Source organism: Phyllostomus hastatus, unplaced genomic scaffold (genome assembly GCF_019186645.2).
Source record: "Phyllostomus hastatus isolate PE091 unplaced genomic scaffold, TTU_PhHast_1.1 phas_scaffold_585, whole genome shotgun sequence".
Taxonomy (NCBI): domain Eukaryota; kingdom Metazoa; phylum Chordata; class Mammalia; order Chiroptera; family Phyllostomidae; genus Phyllostomus; species Phyllostomus hastatus.
Window position 1 is genome coordinate 8,049,137 of NW_025334037.1, and position 16,871 is coordinate 8,066,007.

A 16,871-nucleotide genomic window follows, 5' to 3' on the forward strand; every position below is an offset into this window, starting at 1 on the left:
AGGGTGTCGGCCCCTGGCTCTCCAGTCCAGAGCCCACTACAGTGTGACGCCTCTCATTAGGGAGTCTGGGATGGGGGGAGATACAAAAAGTGAGTCACGGATCTGGGAGGCAGTGTGTACAGGCACTGGAGCTGGGTGTTCTAATTAGAATGGGTGCTCTTTGGACATTAGCTGTTAACATTGTGATTATCTCTAGATTACAGACCTGGGGCCATAAACATCAGGAGCTATCAGTGGATTCTATTCTCTTAATTCCCACCACCTCCACCCACCAATAAACCACTGTTAGCAACCACAACAACAACAAAAAAGCACAGGAAGCTCCTTCTGCCTCACTTCCTAGAGCCATCTGCAGATAAAACCAATCTAAATCCCCTTGAGCTCCTCTCTAGAGGAACCACAGGGAGGGAAGGAGAACTTCACCCTGCCCTCCATCCCTAGGTGGGCCTGGACATGAATGCCAGGGCATCTTTTGAAAACAAAAGCTGGGGTCTGCCCCAGCCTATTTCTGGGCTGGGTGTTAGGTTGAGACATTGAACTTGTTTGTGGAGGGGCAAATGCCCTGTCTCAGGTCCCAAGGCAAGAGCTTTAGGACAGCATTAGAAGGCAGAAGCATCCTAGGGACATTTCAGTTCGGTCTGGTCTCCAGGTCACAAGAAATTCCGTAGCTGGAGGCCATTTCCCCGCTTCCACACCTACCCTCCCCCAGACAGACTCTGTCCCAGGAACAGAACCTTCTTCACCCTTACTGATGGTCATCTACTAGAGCCAAGATTCAACCATGTGCCTCACACCGGTCTTGCCTCTAACACTTAACAGACATGGTCTGATTTGATCTTCATAACAGCCCTATAAACTGAGTCAGAGACTTACTATTCCTGTCCAGGTAGGAAAATGAGGCTCAGAGAGCCTAAGTGTCATGTCCAAGGCCACACAGGGAGTTAGTGGTAGACCCAGAACTAAGCCTAGGAGTTATTTCCACAGTCCCAACCTACAGCGCTGAGCCTCTGCCTGTTGCCAGATGCAGCAGCATCCTGCAAAAGCTCAGTGCTTGACCAAGAAAAGGGGAGAGGAAAAGGGCAGTGTGACACAGAGGTTGCTGGGAGGTTTAAGCTCAGAATGCCTGTTCCTCCTGCTTATTTCCTCCCTTTCCTCTCCCTCAGCCCCACATTCCACCCATTACCAAGCTCTGTCGATTTTACCCCCCCAAACATCTCGAATCCATTTCTTTCTTTCCAGTGAGGTGCCCTCCTGAGTCCGGGGCACCCTCATGTCTATCCTGGACCCCCTGAGGGCCTTCTCGTGCTTCCACACTCCCCCTCCTCCAATCTAGCCTCCATAAAGCAATACACACCAAATATGGTCTCAATGCACCCATGTTAGCGGCAGCACTATTCACAGTAGGCAAAGGTGGGGGCAACCCAAGTGTCCAGCAGATGAACGGACAAGCAGAATGTGGCATGTACATACAATGGAGTATCATTCAGGATTAAGAAGGAAGAACATTCTGTCACATGCCACAGCAGGGGTGAACTTGGAGGATGTTATGCTAAGTGAAATGAGCCAGCCACAAAAGAACACAATAGTGTATGATTTCAGGCATACGAGGTGCCTAGCTTACTCAGGATGACAGAGACAGAAGAACAGTGTTTGTGAGGGGTGGGCTGGTAGAGGGAAATGGAGCTGTTTAATCGCTACAGAGTTTCAGTTTGGGAAGACGAAAACATTTGGAGATGGATGGCGATAACTGTTACACAACAATCTAAATATACTTAATTCCACTCAGCTATATACTTTAAAGTGGTTAAAATGGAAAATTTCATGTCACCCCACCCCCCATCCTCCATGGTTTCCCACTGCCTTTGGGGTGGAGGCCAATGCCTGCGGGTGCCAGCCCCACTGCCACTCCCGTCTTCCGCATTCAGCTGCCTTCTGCTCTGCACTCCAGCCACTGTTTTTCTTCCAGGTTTCCTAATGCGTCAGCCTCAGGACCTTTGCATGTACTATTTCTTCTCCCAAAGCACTCCCTTCTACTTCTCTTAGTTAGTTAGTTCCTACCTGCCCTTCAATCCTCAGCTCGAACATGACTTTCTCATAGAACAGTTCCTGGATCTCACCTGGGACCCCAGCATCGGGGTTATTATGTGGGACAATGTAAGCTGTGTCATGGTTCACCTTTCTGTGGGACTTGAGATCTGTGAGCAGAGAGTTGCCTCCTCAGAGTGCCGGCTATTCCCCCAATTCCCATTACCCTCTATCATCTCCATTATTCCCTGTTCTAGAATTTCTGACTCTGTGGAGAGCAAAACTAACAAAGGGGAATGGAGGGAGTTAGTCCTTGTTCCTTGGAGAAGGACAGGGCCATTGATGGGTGGTAATGGTACTTTAAGGAGAGAACGTTATGTGCTTACTGGAGGTTGAGAAAATGCACTCACCAGTTGCCCAGACGTGGCGTTTCCAGGGGCACCAGTCAGCCAGGCCCTGGTGGTTAATGAGGGATTGTCTGTGCGTGCGAAACTGCTTCAGAACCTGGAGCGGGGAGCTCTCTGAAGCCTGTATTTAACATCTCTCCACTTGCTTCCCCCTAGTCCTCCAACCACACTCACTTGGGCCCCAGGGGTGGGGGATCGCCCAGATGATTGACGGATCTCAGCTTGCTCGGGAATGCACACCCGTGCTTAGCCTGGGAAACACTATCTACCCACTCATGACTGTGCTGTCTCTGCCTTAATACAGAGAGTTCCACACTGCGGATGTCATTGGGGTGCTGTGACACCTAAAATTCACAGTCTGACTTAATGACACACAGTCTGACCACAGCCTAACAGCCAGATGGACAGCCTGGTGTTAGACACAGAGACTGAGCCCAAACCCGGAGGCAGACCTGCGGACTTCCACCTCTAGCCCACGCATAGCCTGAGGACCCTTGGATGTGTAGTCTCAGAAGCAGTTACGAGCCTGCTGGGGTGCCAGACTCCCAGCACCCTGCTGGGCAGGCTAGGGCGAGTCACAAAACCTGAGCCTCTCTTTCCTGACCTGTAAAGGGGAAGCAATACCGGTGCCACAACAATACTGCACAGCATTGTTGTAAGGATGAAAAGAGTTAGTGTGTGTAAAAGGCTTCCGATAGTGTCTGACACATAGTTAGTGCTAAATGAGTGCCCACTCTTAGTATTTTTAACCTCTAAATTTCAGTGTCCACATCTGTAAAATGGGGGTAGCAATAGTGGCAATAGGGAGAGTGTGGGGATTGAGTGAGATACTGCCTGTAAGAAGCTTAGCACTGAGCCTGGCACGCAGTACATGCTCGATAAGTGTCAACAGTTACCAGTTTTGTTTCGGCCTGGGACCCCGACCACACGGTGCCAGAGCCCTAAGGTGGCACTCCTTCCTGAGGCTCTTTAAATGTTGCAGCGAACCACAGGTTCGGGTGCTGCAGCCTTTCTCTGCTCTCTCCAGGCGACCTCATCTGGGCTCAAGTTTTAGATGCTACCTACAAGCCTGGAACTGCTGAATGTGTACCTCCAGCCCTGACCTCCCCATCTCTCTAACTATGACTCATTTATCTAATTGCCTATTTGACACTTGAGTTGGCATCTCAGCAACATCTTAAGCTCAACATGCAGAGAGAAAAACTGATCCCTCCCCACCCCGGTGCCTGCTCCTTTTCCATGTTTGCCTAGGCACTCAGACCCAAAGCCCAGGAGTCATCCTTGCTCCGCCTCTCGCCCCTGACCTCATCTCATGCCATTCTCCTCCTTTTTCATTTGATTCACCCACACTGGTCCTTTGCCAAGTTTCTTCCTACCAGGAGTCCTTTGCACATCTGCAAAGTCCTTGCTGTTCCATCTGCACAGAATACCCTTCCCCCAAATATCTGCAAGTCCGCTCTGGTCTGAAGCCTCCTCTGTACAAGCAGCAGCATTGCCATCACTCTCTACCACTTACCCAGCTTTGTTGCCTTCATAGCATCGTCACTACTTGTTTGTTGGTTTATTTACTGTCTTTGCCTATCTATAGCTCCATGATGGCAGGGTTTTGTTTTTTCTTCTCCACTTCTGAACCCCTAGCACTTAGAAGAGAGCCTGGCACATAGGAAGTCCTCAGTAAACACTGTCTGAAGGAACATTACCTATCCGTCCCCAGCCCCTTTAGCTCCCCTACCGATCAGCAGCTTAGGGAAGTTGGAGGTCTCGATGTTGTGATAGTAGACCACGGAGGTGACAGCAGCCATGAACGCCATCCCGGCCGGCATGTACAGGTGAAGATGGCGGGATTCGGTCACCCTGAGATGGGGGCAAGAGACAGACAGACAGAGAGGATTTGGATATGCTGAATACATCAATGGGGCAGCCCAGGCCTTGCTTAGGACCCAGCACACAGTGGGGCCTCCGGGACACGAGTACAGCTCCACCCATATGCTGACAGCTCTGCCCAGCCCACACCCCATCTGTGCCTGTTAACTAACAGGCCCAGGAGGCCACATGGAGCTGCTACGGAGGCTTGGTGTTCAGGCTGCAGAATTCACGGCCTTCTTTCCCTGGGTCCGTGCCCACAGAACCTGGCATAGGAAAGCCAGCAGTCGCAGCTGCAAAGCCTCTGGCCTGGGACCACTTTTCTGGGAGTGAGCACAGCTGGGTCTCTGTCCTCAGGGTCCTCTGGGTGGTGCAGGGGCCGGTGCAGCCCTGCCCTCCCAGTGACGGCCCCATTTAACGTGAACAGTGAAGTCAGCACCGGCTCTCCTCCCCAGGTGGTGTAATGACAACACTGAGGGTCAATATTTATTGAGCATTTACCATGTACCTGCCACTGTCCTAAGCACTTTTCGTATGTTAACTCACTTTATCTTCATAAAATTCCAGGAAGTCAGTATTCTGAGTCTCCTCATTTTGCGGTTGAGGAAACTGAGGCATAGAAAGGTTACGTAACAAGCCAAAGGTCACTGTTTTTGTTTCCTCCATTGGGCTGTGGGTGGAGGCAGCCAATAAGAGCTCATGCCCTCCCCCACTTTAACTCACACAGGCCTCGGTGGGTGGGTTCTGGTCTGGGGATAAGACCCGTGGGGACCCTGACTCTCCCAGACCTCAGGCTTCCCTGTGACTGGTAAGGAGGCTCATTCACTCGCTTGGTCTTCATCATGCCCTTCCAAGGCTCCCTCCTACAGATGGCAAAACCCACAGCCAGCACCGAAGATTCAGTGATGTGGCCTCAAACCATTTTTCTGGCATTGCCCAGACTGCTCTTTCTCCTGAAGCCATGTTGGGATCCCCACCATTGCCAGAGGCCTCCTCTGGGTGCTGTTCTCACTTGCACTGCTCTTTCTACACAGCACGCCAAGGGTCTACACCCTCAACAAGCTGACAGTGGGGGCCTGGACCGCCAAGCTCAGAGCTGACTGACCAGACAGTCTAGGGAAATGATACTGCAGATGAACAGAAGGCTGAGAGCACAAAGGGGCTGGTGAGCAACGAAGGAAAGCTTCACAGAGGAGGTAGCACTGGGCTGGACTTTGAAGGATGAATAGGAGTTCAATAGAGATGAAGCAGGGAACACAAGGAGAGCCATGTTGGAACCCCAAGTGGTCTGGTGGGACTAAGGAATAGGTATAGAGGCAGGGTGAGCTGTTCATCATAAAACATGCTCCTCTCCTTCCACGACAAAAGAAACACACATTGCTCCAGCAGCCATGCACCCAGCCTCAGGGAATGGATGGTGATTGGTTTAAGCCACCAAGCAACTCCATACCCCTTTGCTAACGATTGGTCTAACAGTGGTCATATCATCCAGTTCCAGCCAATGAGATGTAAAGGAAAGTCTGCAGAGGACATCTGTGTAAGGAAGAGGCACATGGGGAAGCATGACACCTTTGCCCTTGCCCAAGTGATGCCCGCAGCTGGGCAGCCGTTTTGTGACCGTGAGAAAAGATACAGCAGACACACAGAGGATGGTGTAGAAACATGGGTCCCTGATGCCATCACTAAGCCATCACACCAACTAAAAAAGATGACCTCCAGATTTCATGTTAAGTGAGACTATAAATGTCAATATTCTTTAATCTTTAATTAATGGATATTTTCAGCAAAATACTGATATAGGAGGCCCAAGGCAACCAGTCACTAGTGAGGATGTTGGGAGCAAGCAACACTCTTCCCGGGGGTCTTCAGAACTCTTGCCCCTGTACTCCTTGAACTAATTTCGAAAAACCCTGTACTCGCTCACACACTTTGAAAGTGACATCTAAAGTGTTACAACATTAAGTTAAAATAAATTATTTTTTGGCAATAGAAGGCAGAAATGATAAACATTTTATAAGATGAAATAACACGAGGAATAGTCATAACTGAAATGAATATTTCAACCTCAATGAGATATCATCTCACACCGGTCAGAATGGCTACCATCAATAAATCAACACACAACACGTGCTGGCAAGGATGTGGAGAAAAAGGAACCCTAGTGTGATATTGGTAGGAATGTAGTCTGGTTTAGCCATTGTGGAAAACAGTATGGAGTTCCTCAAAAAAACAAAAATGAAACTGTCTTACAACCCAAGTGATTCCACTTCTGGATATTTAACCAAAGAAAAACAACACACCAATTCAAAAGAATCTTGAATTGGTTTGAATATGTTTATAGTAGTGCTCTGTACAATAGCCAAATGCTGGACACAGCCTAAATGTCCATCAGTAGATGAGTAGATAAAAAAGCTGTGGTACGTTTACACAATGGAATATTATGCAGCAGTAAAAAAGAAGAAACTTTCATTTTGCAACAGCGTGGACAGACCTGGAGAAAATGATGCTAAGTGAAATAAGCCAGTCAGTGAAAGACAAATACCACATGATCTCACTTGTATGTGGAATGTAATGAACACAATAAACTCACGAACAAAACAGTAACAGAAGCTTAGATACGTAAAACAGACTGACAGCTGCCAGAAAAGAGGCAGCAGAGGGGGTTGGCGAGAGGCTGGATGAAAGATGGCAAAGGGATTAACCAAAGAACATTTAGGTATGACCCACGGACACAGCCAACAATGTGGGGATTAGCTTGGGAGGGGAGAAGGCAGGGCTGCGTGGAGGTGGGGAAAGGGAGAAAAAGCAGGAACAACTGTAACAGCATAAACAATAAAAATATAATTAAAAAAGAAATAAATATTTCATGGCATGACCTCATAAAATCGGTTTCGGCTGCTTTACTACGCTGAATTAGGAAGAAATTAGGTAACATTTTTAATATGTGAGTGAATGGTGGTCTGGGAAAGCATTTCACTTATGTTTTTAAAAAGTGTTTCCTCCTTAACCCATACTGCTGTGGTTGTTCTGAACTCAGTATCACACACAGAAATAATACCCAAAGGAAGACAGGAAGCCCTGAAGGTAAAGGATGGTGTGGTTCACTACATGAGGCTTACCCTAAATTAAAGACAAGTTTGAAGATGACCGCTTTAGCCAGCCCCACTCCCACCTGCCCCCTACACTTCCAGGCAGTTCTGCAAACCCAGGCCAGGATCTGTGATTTCCTCCTGTCTGCTGCTTTCGGATGTCCCTCCCTCACGCTTGCTTGTTTGGGGATGGAAACCAGCAACGACCAGCAAATGCCCAATTCAGGAGCTGACCTGTCTGCCAGGAAGAAGCTGGCTGTTTGCACTGAGCTGGAGAAGTTTGGGATACAGGTGCAGCCCACACAGGAGGGGCTGCTGCAGAGCCAGAGGAAGAAGCCTTCGACCTGATTCATTTCTGTCTCCCACATGCTGGGGCTGTGCTACCTGCCCAGGACTCTGACACTCCTTGCTTGGTACCCTGTTTGTGCTCTACTTTCATCCTCCCACCTGCAATGTCCCTGTGTCCTGGCTTCAGTGGTAATCTCTCTGATAACTGCTTGTCTTGGGGCTCCTCCCGATTATCAAAGGCCTCAGACCAGCAAGAAGACCAGAAGACCATCCTGCTGTCTGTGAAGCAGGCAAGGCAGCTATTATGATGCCCATTTCACAGGGAGAGAGAGGCTGGGTGGCTTGCCCAAAGTCCCACAGCTGGTATGTACATAGCAGAAGTGCCAGCAGAAGACCCAGGCCTACCTTCCCCTTGGGCAGAAGTATCTTCCTCTCTGTCACCTGCTAATTATAACCCAGTGAGTATTTCTGGCCTAGAGGCTCACAAGGCATCCCTCCCCTATCTAGCATTTGTGTGCTTTGAAAGGGGTGTTGGAGACTTGTCACTTGCTAGTTGTGTGGCAGTATGCCTTCTGGTCTTCTTGCTGGTCTGAGGCCTTTGATAATCGGGAGGAGCCCCAAGACAAGCAGTTATCAGAGAGATTACCACTGAAGCCAGGACACAGGGACATTGCAGGTGGGAGAATAAGGGATTGTGTGGGGGGGTGGGGGATCCCATCCCCACACCACCCAGCTGCAGGAGCCAGGGCTGGCAGCAGTGGGTCTGGGCACAGATTCCAGCTCAGAGGGGCCAGACCTCAGACGTTTAAGCCAAATGCCCCCACTCTTCACCACCACCTCCCCCGGACAGTCGCCATGCCTTTCCGATTCTCCCCCTCTTCCTTAGTGACAAGGCTGCTTCACCTCCTCCTCCTCTGCACCCCCAACTGCTGACACACCATTTTCAGCTGCTGTTATTTCTCACCGTGACTACTGCAGTCACCTCCTAAGTGCTGTTTCTCCCTCCAGGCTCTGCTCGACTCCAGACCTGCCCTGGACACCCTGTAGGGTTCTCACCTAAAAGTGCTGTGCTGATTATGCTCATCCTTCAGGGCTCCCCTTACTCACGTGCTGTGTTTCATGCTTCAGCCCCATGTACTACTCACCGCCCCCCCCCTCTGGCTTTTCTCAGTGCTACCTTTGTTCCTACAGGCAGGGGGAGCTGACTGTGAGGGCGCTGGATGCCAGCCGGGCTGAGGACTTGGGAGCTTATATACAATTGGAAACTAAGGAAAGATCTTAAGCAAGAGTAATTTCTTCCCCCAAGAAGGTAACTCCAGTAGCTTGTAGAAGAGGTTGGGCATCTTCCATAGGAGTTGGGATGCTCTGATGGGCTCTACGGTTATGCACTAGGCTGTGGCATACAGATCTGGGTTCCGTGAACCCTGCTGCACTGAGAGCAGGGCCTGAGTCTCCCTTGTGCCTGGCACAGAGTCTGGCACACAGGAGATACTGGGTAACCAGATGCTGGATTTGTCAGCAAATAATACTGGCTCATGGGAAGCCGGTGAGCTGGGGGCTCCCTGAGCCTCTCGGCGAGCAGACCCATTCTCCTGAGTTCTCAGACAGTTACTCACCCATCAGACAGGATGCCCTCTGCGATCTCACACACCAAGACGAAGAGCAGCATGAAGGTCAGGATCCAGCGCAGGTTGTGCCCAGGGAAGTGGAGCCATGTGCTGTGGTGAATGTGCACTTTGGAGCTCTGGCTGCCCCATCCTGCAAGGAGGGACAGGAAGAGGCAGGAAACCTGGTGAACAGGGAGGATAGTGCATAAACCCTGGGATGGTGCTTAGGCTTTGGGTCCACAGTGGGGGGAGAGTGCGCCTCTTCGTACACATCTGCATATGAATGCCAGAGTCTGGTACACGCAAACTAAACCGGGACCTGCCCAGGACCACCTATGCAGGAACTCATTTTCTATGTTGATCTCTTGTGTGACAAGACATTATGTAAATAAACCATTTGGTTGAGAACAGAAGTGTAAATGCTGGTATAATTTTGATATACATATGAGCATGTGTTTTTGTCAACAACTAGCAAGTCTTTGCTTCTGCAGCATCCTGCTCTTTTTAACTTCGTGACAATATTTTCTTTCTTCCCTCGGAGTGAATTAACACCTTTTGGGGAGACAGGGGGCACCCCGTGAGTTGACAAACCCAGCCAGCTTGGGAAATTCAAGGTCGTGAAGAGAGATGACGGGGACCCTGCGAAGAGGCACGCATGCTTGTCCGGGCAGTGGCACCCAACTTGGCAGAGAGCTTTCAAGCAGGGGCACTGGGGGCCTCTGGTGTCCAAAGTCAGGGGCTGCTCGATACACGGAGCCTGAGAAGTTGCCTTCCGAAGACGCGCCCAGGTGGGGTGGCAGGGAAGAGGATCCAAGCCCCTAGTTCCCGCCCCTCCTCGCCCAGGCCGAGTGGGACCCTGGGACTGACAGAGACTGCACAGGGGTTTGCAGGGCCTCCATCCCCGCCTCTGAGACGCAGGCTGCACTCCTGGGCCCAGCTGCGACTGACAGGGAGGGAGCCTGGGGGGAGGGGTGACCTGGCTCCCCACCGGGCACCGCCGAGGTTGCAGCCCGAGCTCCTCCGGACCTTTTCAGTGCGTACAGAAACCTCTGCTTTCTTCTTTCTCCTTCCTAGCTCCAGCCCTGAGGTGGGAGAACTTGGGGATCCCCTGGGTCAGAAGCGTCCTCCGTGTTTAATGCATGTTCGGGGTCAACCCGGGAGTGAGGGGATCGCGTGCAGGGACCTTGGGTTAGTACGCAGAGCAGGGGACCCCGGGAGGGGGGCGAGCGGCGGTCTCGGGCCGTAAGGGGACACTGAGCGGTACGGCGGGCGGGCGGCATCTCCTCCTCCTCCCTCCCCTCCTCCGCTGCCCACCAGCGCGCTCACCGATGAAGAGGATGGGGAAGGTGATGAAGAGCAGGAAGACGTGCGGCACCACGTTGAGCGCGTCCACGAAGCAGCCGTTGTTGAGGACGCCCTGGTCCACCCGGTAGGCGGCCGAGTGGTTCTCGCTGCCGCAGAAGGCCAGGGGCATGGCGGCGCGGGGAGGGCGCGGGCTCGGCTGCGGCTGGCTCCACGCGCCTCCGCGCCTCTGCCCCGGCTGCTCAGCAGCCCAGCCCTGCCGTCAGGCTCCCGCCCCCCACCCCCGCGGGCCCCGCCCCGCAGGCTTTCCAACTCCCCGTAATCTTGACCTGCTCCACTACCTGCGGGGCCCGGGGTAGTGGTGGCCAGGAGCCCCACCGGCAGGGCCACGCTTGGCCCGCGTTCCAGCTGTGGCGGCACGCGCGCCCAGGTGTGCTGGGGATGCCGTGTGAGCGCCCCGCTGCGCGCGTGCTGTTGGAAAGGGGGGAAGGCAGGCCAGGTGGGTGGGCAGGCTCAGGTCTGGGTGGAAGAGGAGCGGGGTGCAGAAGAGAGGAGGAGGGTCCGTGTGGGTCTGGAGTGGGAGTGGTCGTGGCCTCAAGTCTGAGCTCACTGCTCAGGGTCTGAGATGTGGGCTCACCTGGGTAGGACACCGATAGATGTAGTTGGAGGGGGGGGGTTATAGTAGGGCAGAGTGAAGCAAGTCCCCACCCCGTACGGTTACCTTGTAATTTCTCCTTTTTTTTTTCCTGATGAGAAAACTGAGGCTCAGGGAGGTTACATGACTGACCCAAGGTTTCACTGCCAAGTAGGGAAGAATAACTTGAACCCACCCCTTCTGATCCCTATTTTCCTAAAGCATGCACGCATCAGATACATTGAGACCTCCCCGAGACTGGCAGGGGAAGAAGCAGAATGAGTCCTGGACCAAGGCTGAAAAAGAGGCCGCTTGTGGAGATGGATCCAGCAAAAGCGATTGGAGGCAGTCAGGAAGGATGGAACCGGAAAATATCACCCTAGGCTGTACTCTTAATCTGACACAGACAGGTTTATGGAGTTCAAGGACCTGGTGAAATGGTAGACAATGTTACACATTCCCACACCTTTGGCCTTGGAGAGTCTCACAGGTCCTTGGCCAATCAAGTTGACATCTTGTGAAGAAAGAAGAGAAAATGGGATATGAGGTTAGCTTTTAGAATGGTGTTGCTGATTTCAGCCCTTTTCCCTCTGAGCTTCTCTGAACCTGTTCTGAGGCTGCTTTGAGGCTCCAAGCCTTTTCAGGACATCATGGGATGTTCTCGGCTCTGCCTCAGGCCCTGGAAGCTGCCAGGGAAGAACCAGGCACCAAGGCAGAAGGCAGGTGGGGTTGGGGGAACAGCCTGGGGAGGGTCCTCAGGCGCTCAGGGTCCTGAGGCCTCACTCAGACAGTCTGACTTTCGGGAAACTCTGTGAAGCTGAGAGATGTTTCCTGCAGCACCAGCCAACTCAGTGCAAACTTGGTGGCTGTGAATGTTCAGCACTAGCCGCAAAAGTTAATGAATCTGGGTGAATGTGGGCTCTGAAAAGGTGATTGCCAAGTCCACGTAGCCAAATGAGAAAAGCTTATGAGATAATGTTGGCGGAAAAGAAGGAAACAAAATTGTGCATTTCCTATGATTATGGCCACATTAAATGTGGATGTTTGAATGCTAGCCTACAGAGAGGCTCAGACTTGCAAATAGCTGTTGCGTTAGGGTGGTGCGCAGTTATATCACCTACCACTGCTGTGCTCGTGATTGTTATTGCCGTTTTCCCTCTGCGCCAACGAGACAGCTGAGGTTCAGAGTGATAAGATGGTGTGCCCATAGTCACCTAACAAGCATATTTTTTGGTTCTGAGTTTTTTTCAAACTCTCTGCAATGTTGTCATTTTGTTTTTGTAGTTACAATTTCAGTTTTTCACACTTTCAGCAGTGCTGTTTTTCCCTGAAGGGCTAACAGTATACAGGGTCCAGCAGAAGTAATGCCATTGAGTGTGGTTGGTGGAGTATGTGAATGTCCTGCACAGGATGGACAGCAATTTGAACATTTCACCTAAAATGTCATATGGTGTGCTTGAGTGTGATACTGTTATGCTACAGAATTGCATGCTTATGATTTTGTAATAAAATATTTTTATGTAATAAAAAGGGGTGTTATTTGTGCCAGACCCTGTGTGTACTTTTAAGTAACAAGTCCCTACCAGTGCTTCTGTGATGCTGGGCAAGTCAGCATTCTGTGCTTCAGTTTCCTCCTTTTTAAACGGGGAAGATGGTATTACTGACCCCACAGGACTGAAAATGAGATCATGGGTTTAAATACACTTTGTAAGCCAGGGAGGTGGTTCAGGCTACTCCATCCCCCAGCAGCCCCTAATCGTTGAAGTTTATGCAGTGATTCTTCCCTTCCTCGGCACTCAGCACACAGTGCCCGTCACAACCCACACATTGGCCTCTTCCAGGCCATTTGAAATGAACAAAAACCTGGTCTAACCCAAGCTAGACTCAAGTGTCAAGGACTATTAAGGGGTCCTCTACTGGGGCTCAGAGAGTGTCAGGTCTGCAGGCTGGAGTGGGGTGCTGTGCTGGTTGTCTCTAGCACACACCCACTGTGGGACTGTGGGCAAATCCCACCCTTCTTTACACCTGGCTTTATAGTAAAGACACCCATCACACTGCCCACCATGTGGTTGCAAAGTTATTTAAAAAACGTAGAGTCAGGTGGCATGAAAGGGCTTCCGTAGCATGGACTGTGATCTTGGAAACAACTCAAATGCTCATCAATAGGGGGCTGGCTAAAACAAAACAAAACAAACAAACAAACAAAAAATTGTGGTATTATTCATACTGGGAAATACTGCGAGGCAAGTACAGAGACTAGAGTTATAAAGACAGACATGGAAAGATGTCCATGGCATAGTTGTGGAGCAAACTGCTGCAGGAAACCATTTATTTCTACACCAGAAATATACACGGAGCTACTGCAAATGTCTCTGTGGGGAGGTGCTGGGTCTCTCATGTTCCCACCTCCAGCTATGCCTTCTAGGTTCTGATGCGGGGTGCTGGAAGAAGGGCAGGTTCAAGGAGCTTGCTCAGAGCAGTGTATTTATTCCCATGTGAGAATTCTCAGCCTTCCTCCCTGCAGGATGGAAAACCTGGCATGGACTTTTGGAAAATAGATTCGACCCACTGGCCCACAGCATGGGTGTGGCCTAAGGCAGGGCCCCTCCTCTCCTCTGTCAGGCAGGGCTGGTTGCAGAGCTTCACAAAAGTCTTCCATCTCTGATATTCAGGCTATAGTGCCCTGTCTCAATCTGGCTCATCAGGTGCGTCCGTGATCCATAGCAGAGAGGGTCATCAGGATGATAATGGGGACACAACAGAGTGGGGTGAGAGTTCAAGAAACTAATCCTTTCAATGACCCCAATCAAGAGTGGGCTGGTGAAAAACAAACAAAAAGAAAAATCGTGGTAATATCCATGCTGTGGGATACTGTGCAACAACCAGAGGATGCAGCAGGGCCATCTGTACTGACTTGGAAAGATGTCCCCTCCTCCCCCCCACCCCCCTTTTCAGGCAGATGAGTGAAGCTGGGGCCAGGCAGAAAGCAGATAACAAAGGCTGTGTCAGTGGGGGGACTTAGAAGACTGTAAGATCAGTAAAAAAGAGGATTAAGTTATAGACAAAATGTCACGGCTGGAATCAGGAGGGGAAAGTCATTTCCCTTTCATCTCCACCCCGCCCTACAGCCCTGCCTCAGGAGGAAAGGAGAGGAGAGGGAAGGCCTGGAGAGCAGGAACCTGTGGCAGCCTCCCTGCCTGCCTGCTCCGTGTGGGGGTGGGTGGGTGTGTGCAGGCGGGGTGGGGTGGGGGGAGGTAGTCACCTAGCAAGGGAAAAGCTGTACACGGTGCCAGAAAATCCACACATGGGCTCTTTTGAAGAAAGGTTTCCTTACCCCAAAGCAGGGCCACCAGACTGACAGAGGCATGGGACCCTCAGCCATGCTTGCGTGGGTGGATGATGCAGGAACAAGATATACTCTTTCCAGGATCTTGGCATCGCATCACGGGGGAGGCGGGGAAAGAGCTCCAAGAAAGCCCAGTGTGAACATCGTCTGCCAGCTTGGTGGAATGGGGGCTTGAAATAGAAATTAAATAAAGTTCTTGTTCCTGCCCCTTTAAGTGTTGGTTCAAGATCATCCTCATCACGGTAACATAGTTCAGAAGGGCAATTCTATGCATGACTTGGGTGCTCTGCTCACTCAAGGCCACTTGAGGTCAAACTCGGCCTCCCATTGCGTCCCCGAAAGATCCAGCTCCCCTGCCCATCAGTTAAAATTGGAGGCTTTGCTGAACTCTTCAAGGGGAGGTGGAAAGTTGTAATTTTCACACCTCACAGCAGAAACTTAGTAGAATCCCCCCATGTCTCCATGGAGGAATGGAGAGGTCTTCTCCCTCCTGTTATCTCACATCTCCTCTTCCTTTCTTCCGTACAGCCTCTTAGCCTCTATTTCAAAACATGAAATTTGTTCCCCAGAGCAATTCAGCCTTTGCATCCAGTTTGCATACCCACCCAGGGTTTCTCCAGCGAGCCTATTTCCCTGCCCAGGCTGCCAGCCATCCTCAAACCTGCTCTCTTCCGGGACGGGTAAGTAGGGGAGGGGGGAGGGTAAGATTTTCTCCCTTTTGTTTCACTGACATTTGTTGAATGCTTAGTATGTGCCATACATTTCCCCTGTTTTAAACCTCACAGTAACTCTGTTTAGTAGTTACTATTATCAGAGAAAGCGGAGACTCAGGGGAGTTAAGTCTTTTCCCAAGGTCGCACAGCTGGGGAGTGGCAGAGAAAGGATACAAAGCCAGTTGGGCCTGGAGGCAAAGCCTGTGCCGTTAACCAGTTCCCAGAGGGATGCAGGGCACGCTGAGGACTTCTCTGCTTCTGAGACTGTCCCTGACGGGGGCAGTGCAAGCCCCGGAGAACAGACCTTTAGGGAAGATTGTGTATCTCTGTGCATTCTGCCTTTTCTCTGTGTTAGAAACCGAAGGAAAGCCCCGGTCAGGGTACCGGTCGCTGGCATCAGTCAGGAGGCCAGATGGGAAGACTTGTGTGAGAGAGCTCTTCTGATGGGGGCCTCACCCTGTGGGTAAAGCTGGCAAACGAACGTGGTGATTTGCTTTGGAGACAACTGCTGGTGGTGACAGAGGGAAATGACTGTACATCAGCAGTACAGGGACAGGTCATGGTCACGCCCAGTGCTGTGGGACCCCCCTTAGGTGTACTGACCCACCCCTCTCCCCACCTGGGGCCTCCCTCGCTACGACAGAACCTCCACCTGGGCTCAGCCAAAGAGGATGCCTCTCTCTGACACTGCCTGGCCACTGACAGCCGCCTCTGCTGTCTGGGCCTGGAGGGCCCTGCCAGAGCTGGGGCTGAGGCTGGGGATGGTGGGGTGCTGCTGAACAACTTGGCTTTCCCCTCCCCCCGCCCCCAAGCGGAAGCTGCTTGGACCCAAAGTCTATGCTGGGGAACTTTAGGTCCCCACACTATACCACCAGCTGTGAAGGTGGGCAAGTCAATCTCCCTGACCCTCTGCTATGAACGACAGGGGAGGGGGGGACCCCCCATCATGGATCCTGTGTGTGAGAAAGCCTGGCACACAGTAGACCTCATGTCAGGCTTTTCCATCTTCAGATCAGCCGAGGGCTTCCTGCCTGGAATCCTGAGACATTTATTGGTTTTGTCCAGTTTTATTGAGATATAATTCTCATGTAACATGGTATAGGTTTAAGACATACAACATAACATTTTAATATGTGTATATATTAGGAAATGATTCCCACAATACGTTTAGTTAACATCCATCATCTCACCTATTTATTATTTCTTATTGTGATGAGAACCTTCAAGATCCTCTCTCTTAGCAACTTTCAAATGCACAATAAAGTACTGTTAATTATAGTTGCCATGCCGTACATAACATCCCCAGAACTTATTTTTCTTATAACTGAAAGTTTATACATTTTGACTCCCTCCACCCATTCCCCCCTCCACCAGGCCTCTGGCAATCAGCCAGTCTGTCCTCTGTTTCTGAGAGTTCAGCTCTGTTAGATCCCATGCATGAGACTCTTCAGTGTCTGTCTTTCTCTGTCTGACATGTCACTTAGCACCATGCCCTCGAGGTTCTCCCACCGTGTCGCAATGGCAGGATTTCCATCCTTCCCTGGCCGAACGATGTTCTGCTCCACACCACATCTTCCTTATGTCTTCATGCCTCAAT

General features: G+C 51.1%; 1 protein-coding gene and 1 long non-coding RNA gene across 8 annotated transcripts in view; one reads left to right on the top strand and one right to left on the bottom strand.

Moving 5' to 3' along the window:
* Positions 1-10,788, bottom strand: part of ABCC8 (ATP binding cassette subfamily C member 8) — a 74,540-nt gene extending 63,752 nt beyond the window's left edge. For all 7 annotated transcript variants that reach the window (XM_045825599.1, XM_045825598.1, XM_045825594.1 and 4 more), the window contains exons 1-3: positions 10,606-10,788; positions 9,289-9,430; positions 4,165-4,286 (exon numbers count right to left, since the gene is read on the bottom strand). In XM_045825599.1, the coding sequence (XP_045681555.1) occupies positions 4,165-4,286; positions 9,289-9,430; positions 10,606-10,753 (412 nt within the window). In that variant the 5' untranslated portion in view covers positions 10,754-10,788. The remainder of the gene's footprint in view (positions 1-4,164; positions 4,287-9,288; positions 9,431-10,605) is intronic.
* Positions 8,289-9,345, top strand: LOC123810128. The gene is made up of 3 exons (XR_006784180.1): positions 8,289-8,348; positions 8,864-8,981; positions 9,296-9,345. It is a non-coding gene; the product is annotated as an uncharacterized LOC123810128 (long non-coding RNA).
* Positions 10,789-16,871: the final 6,083 nt, after the last annotated feature.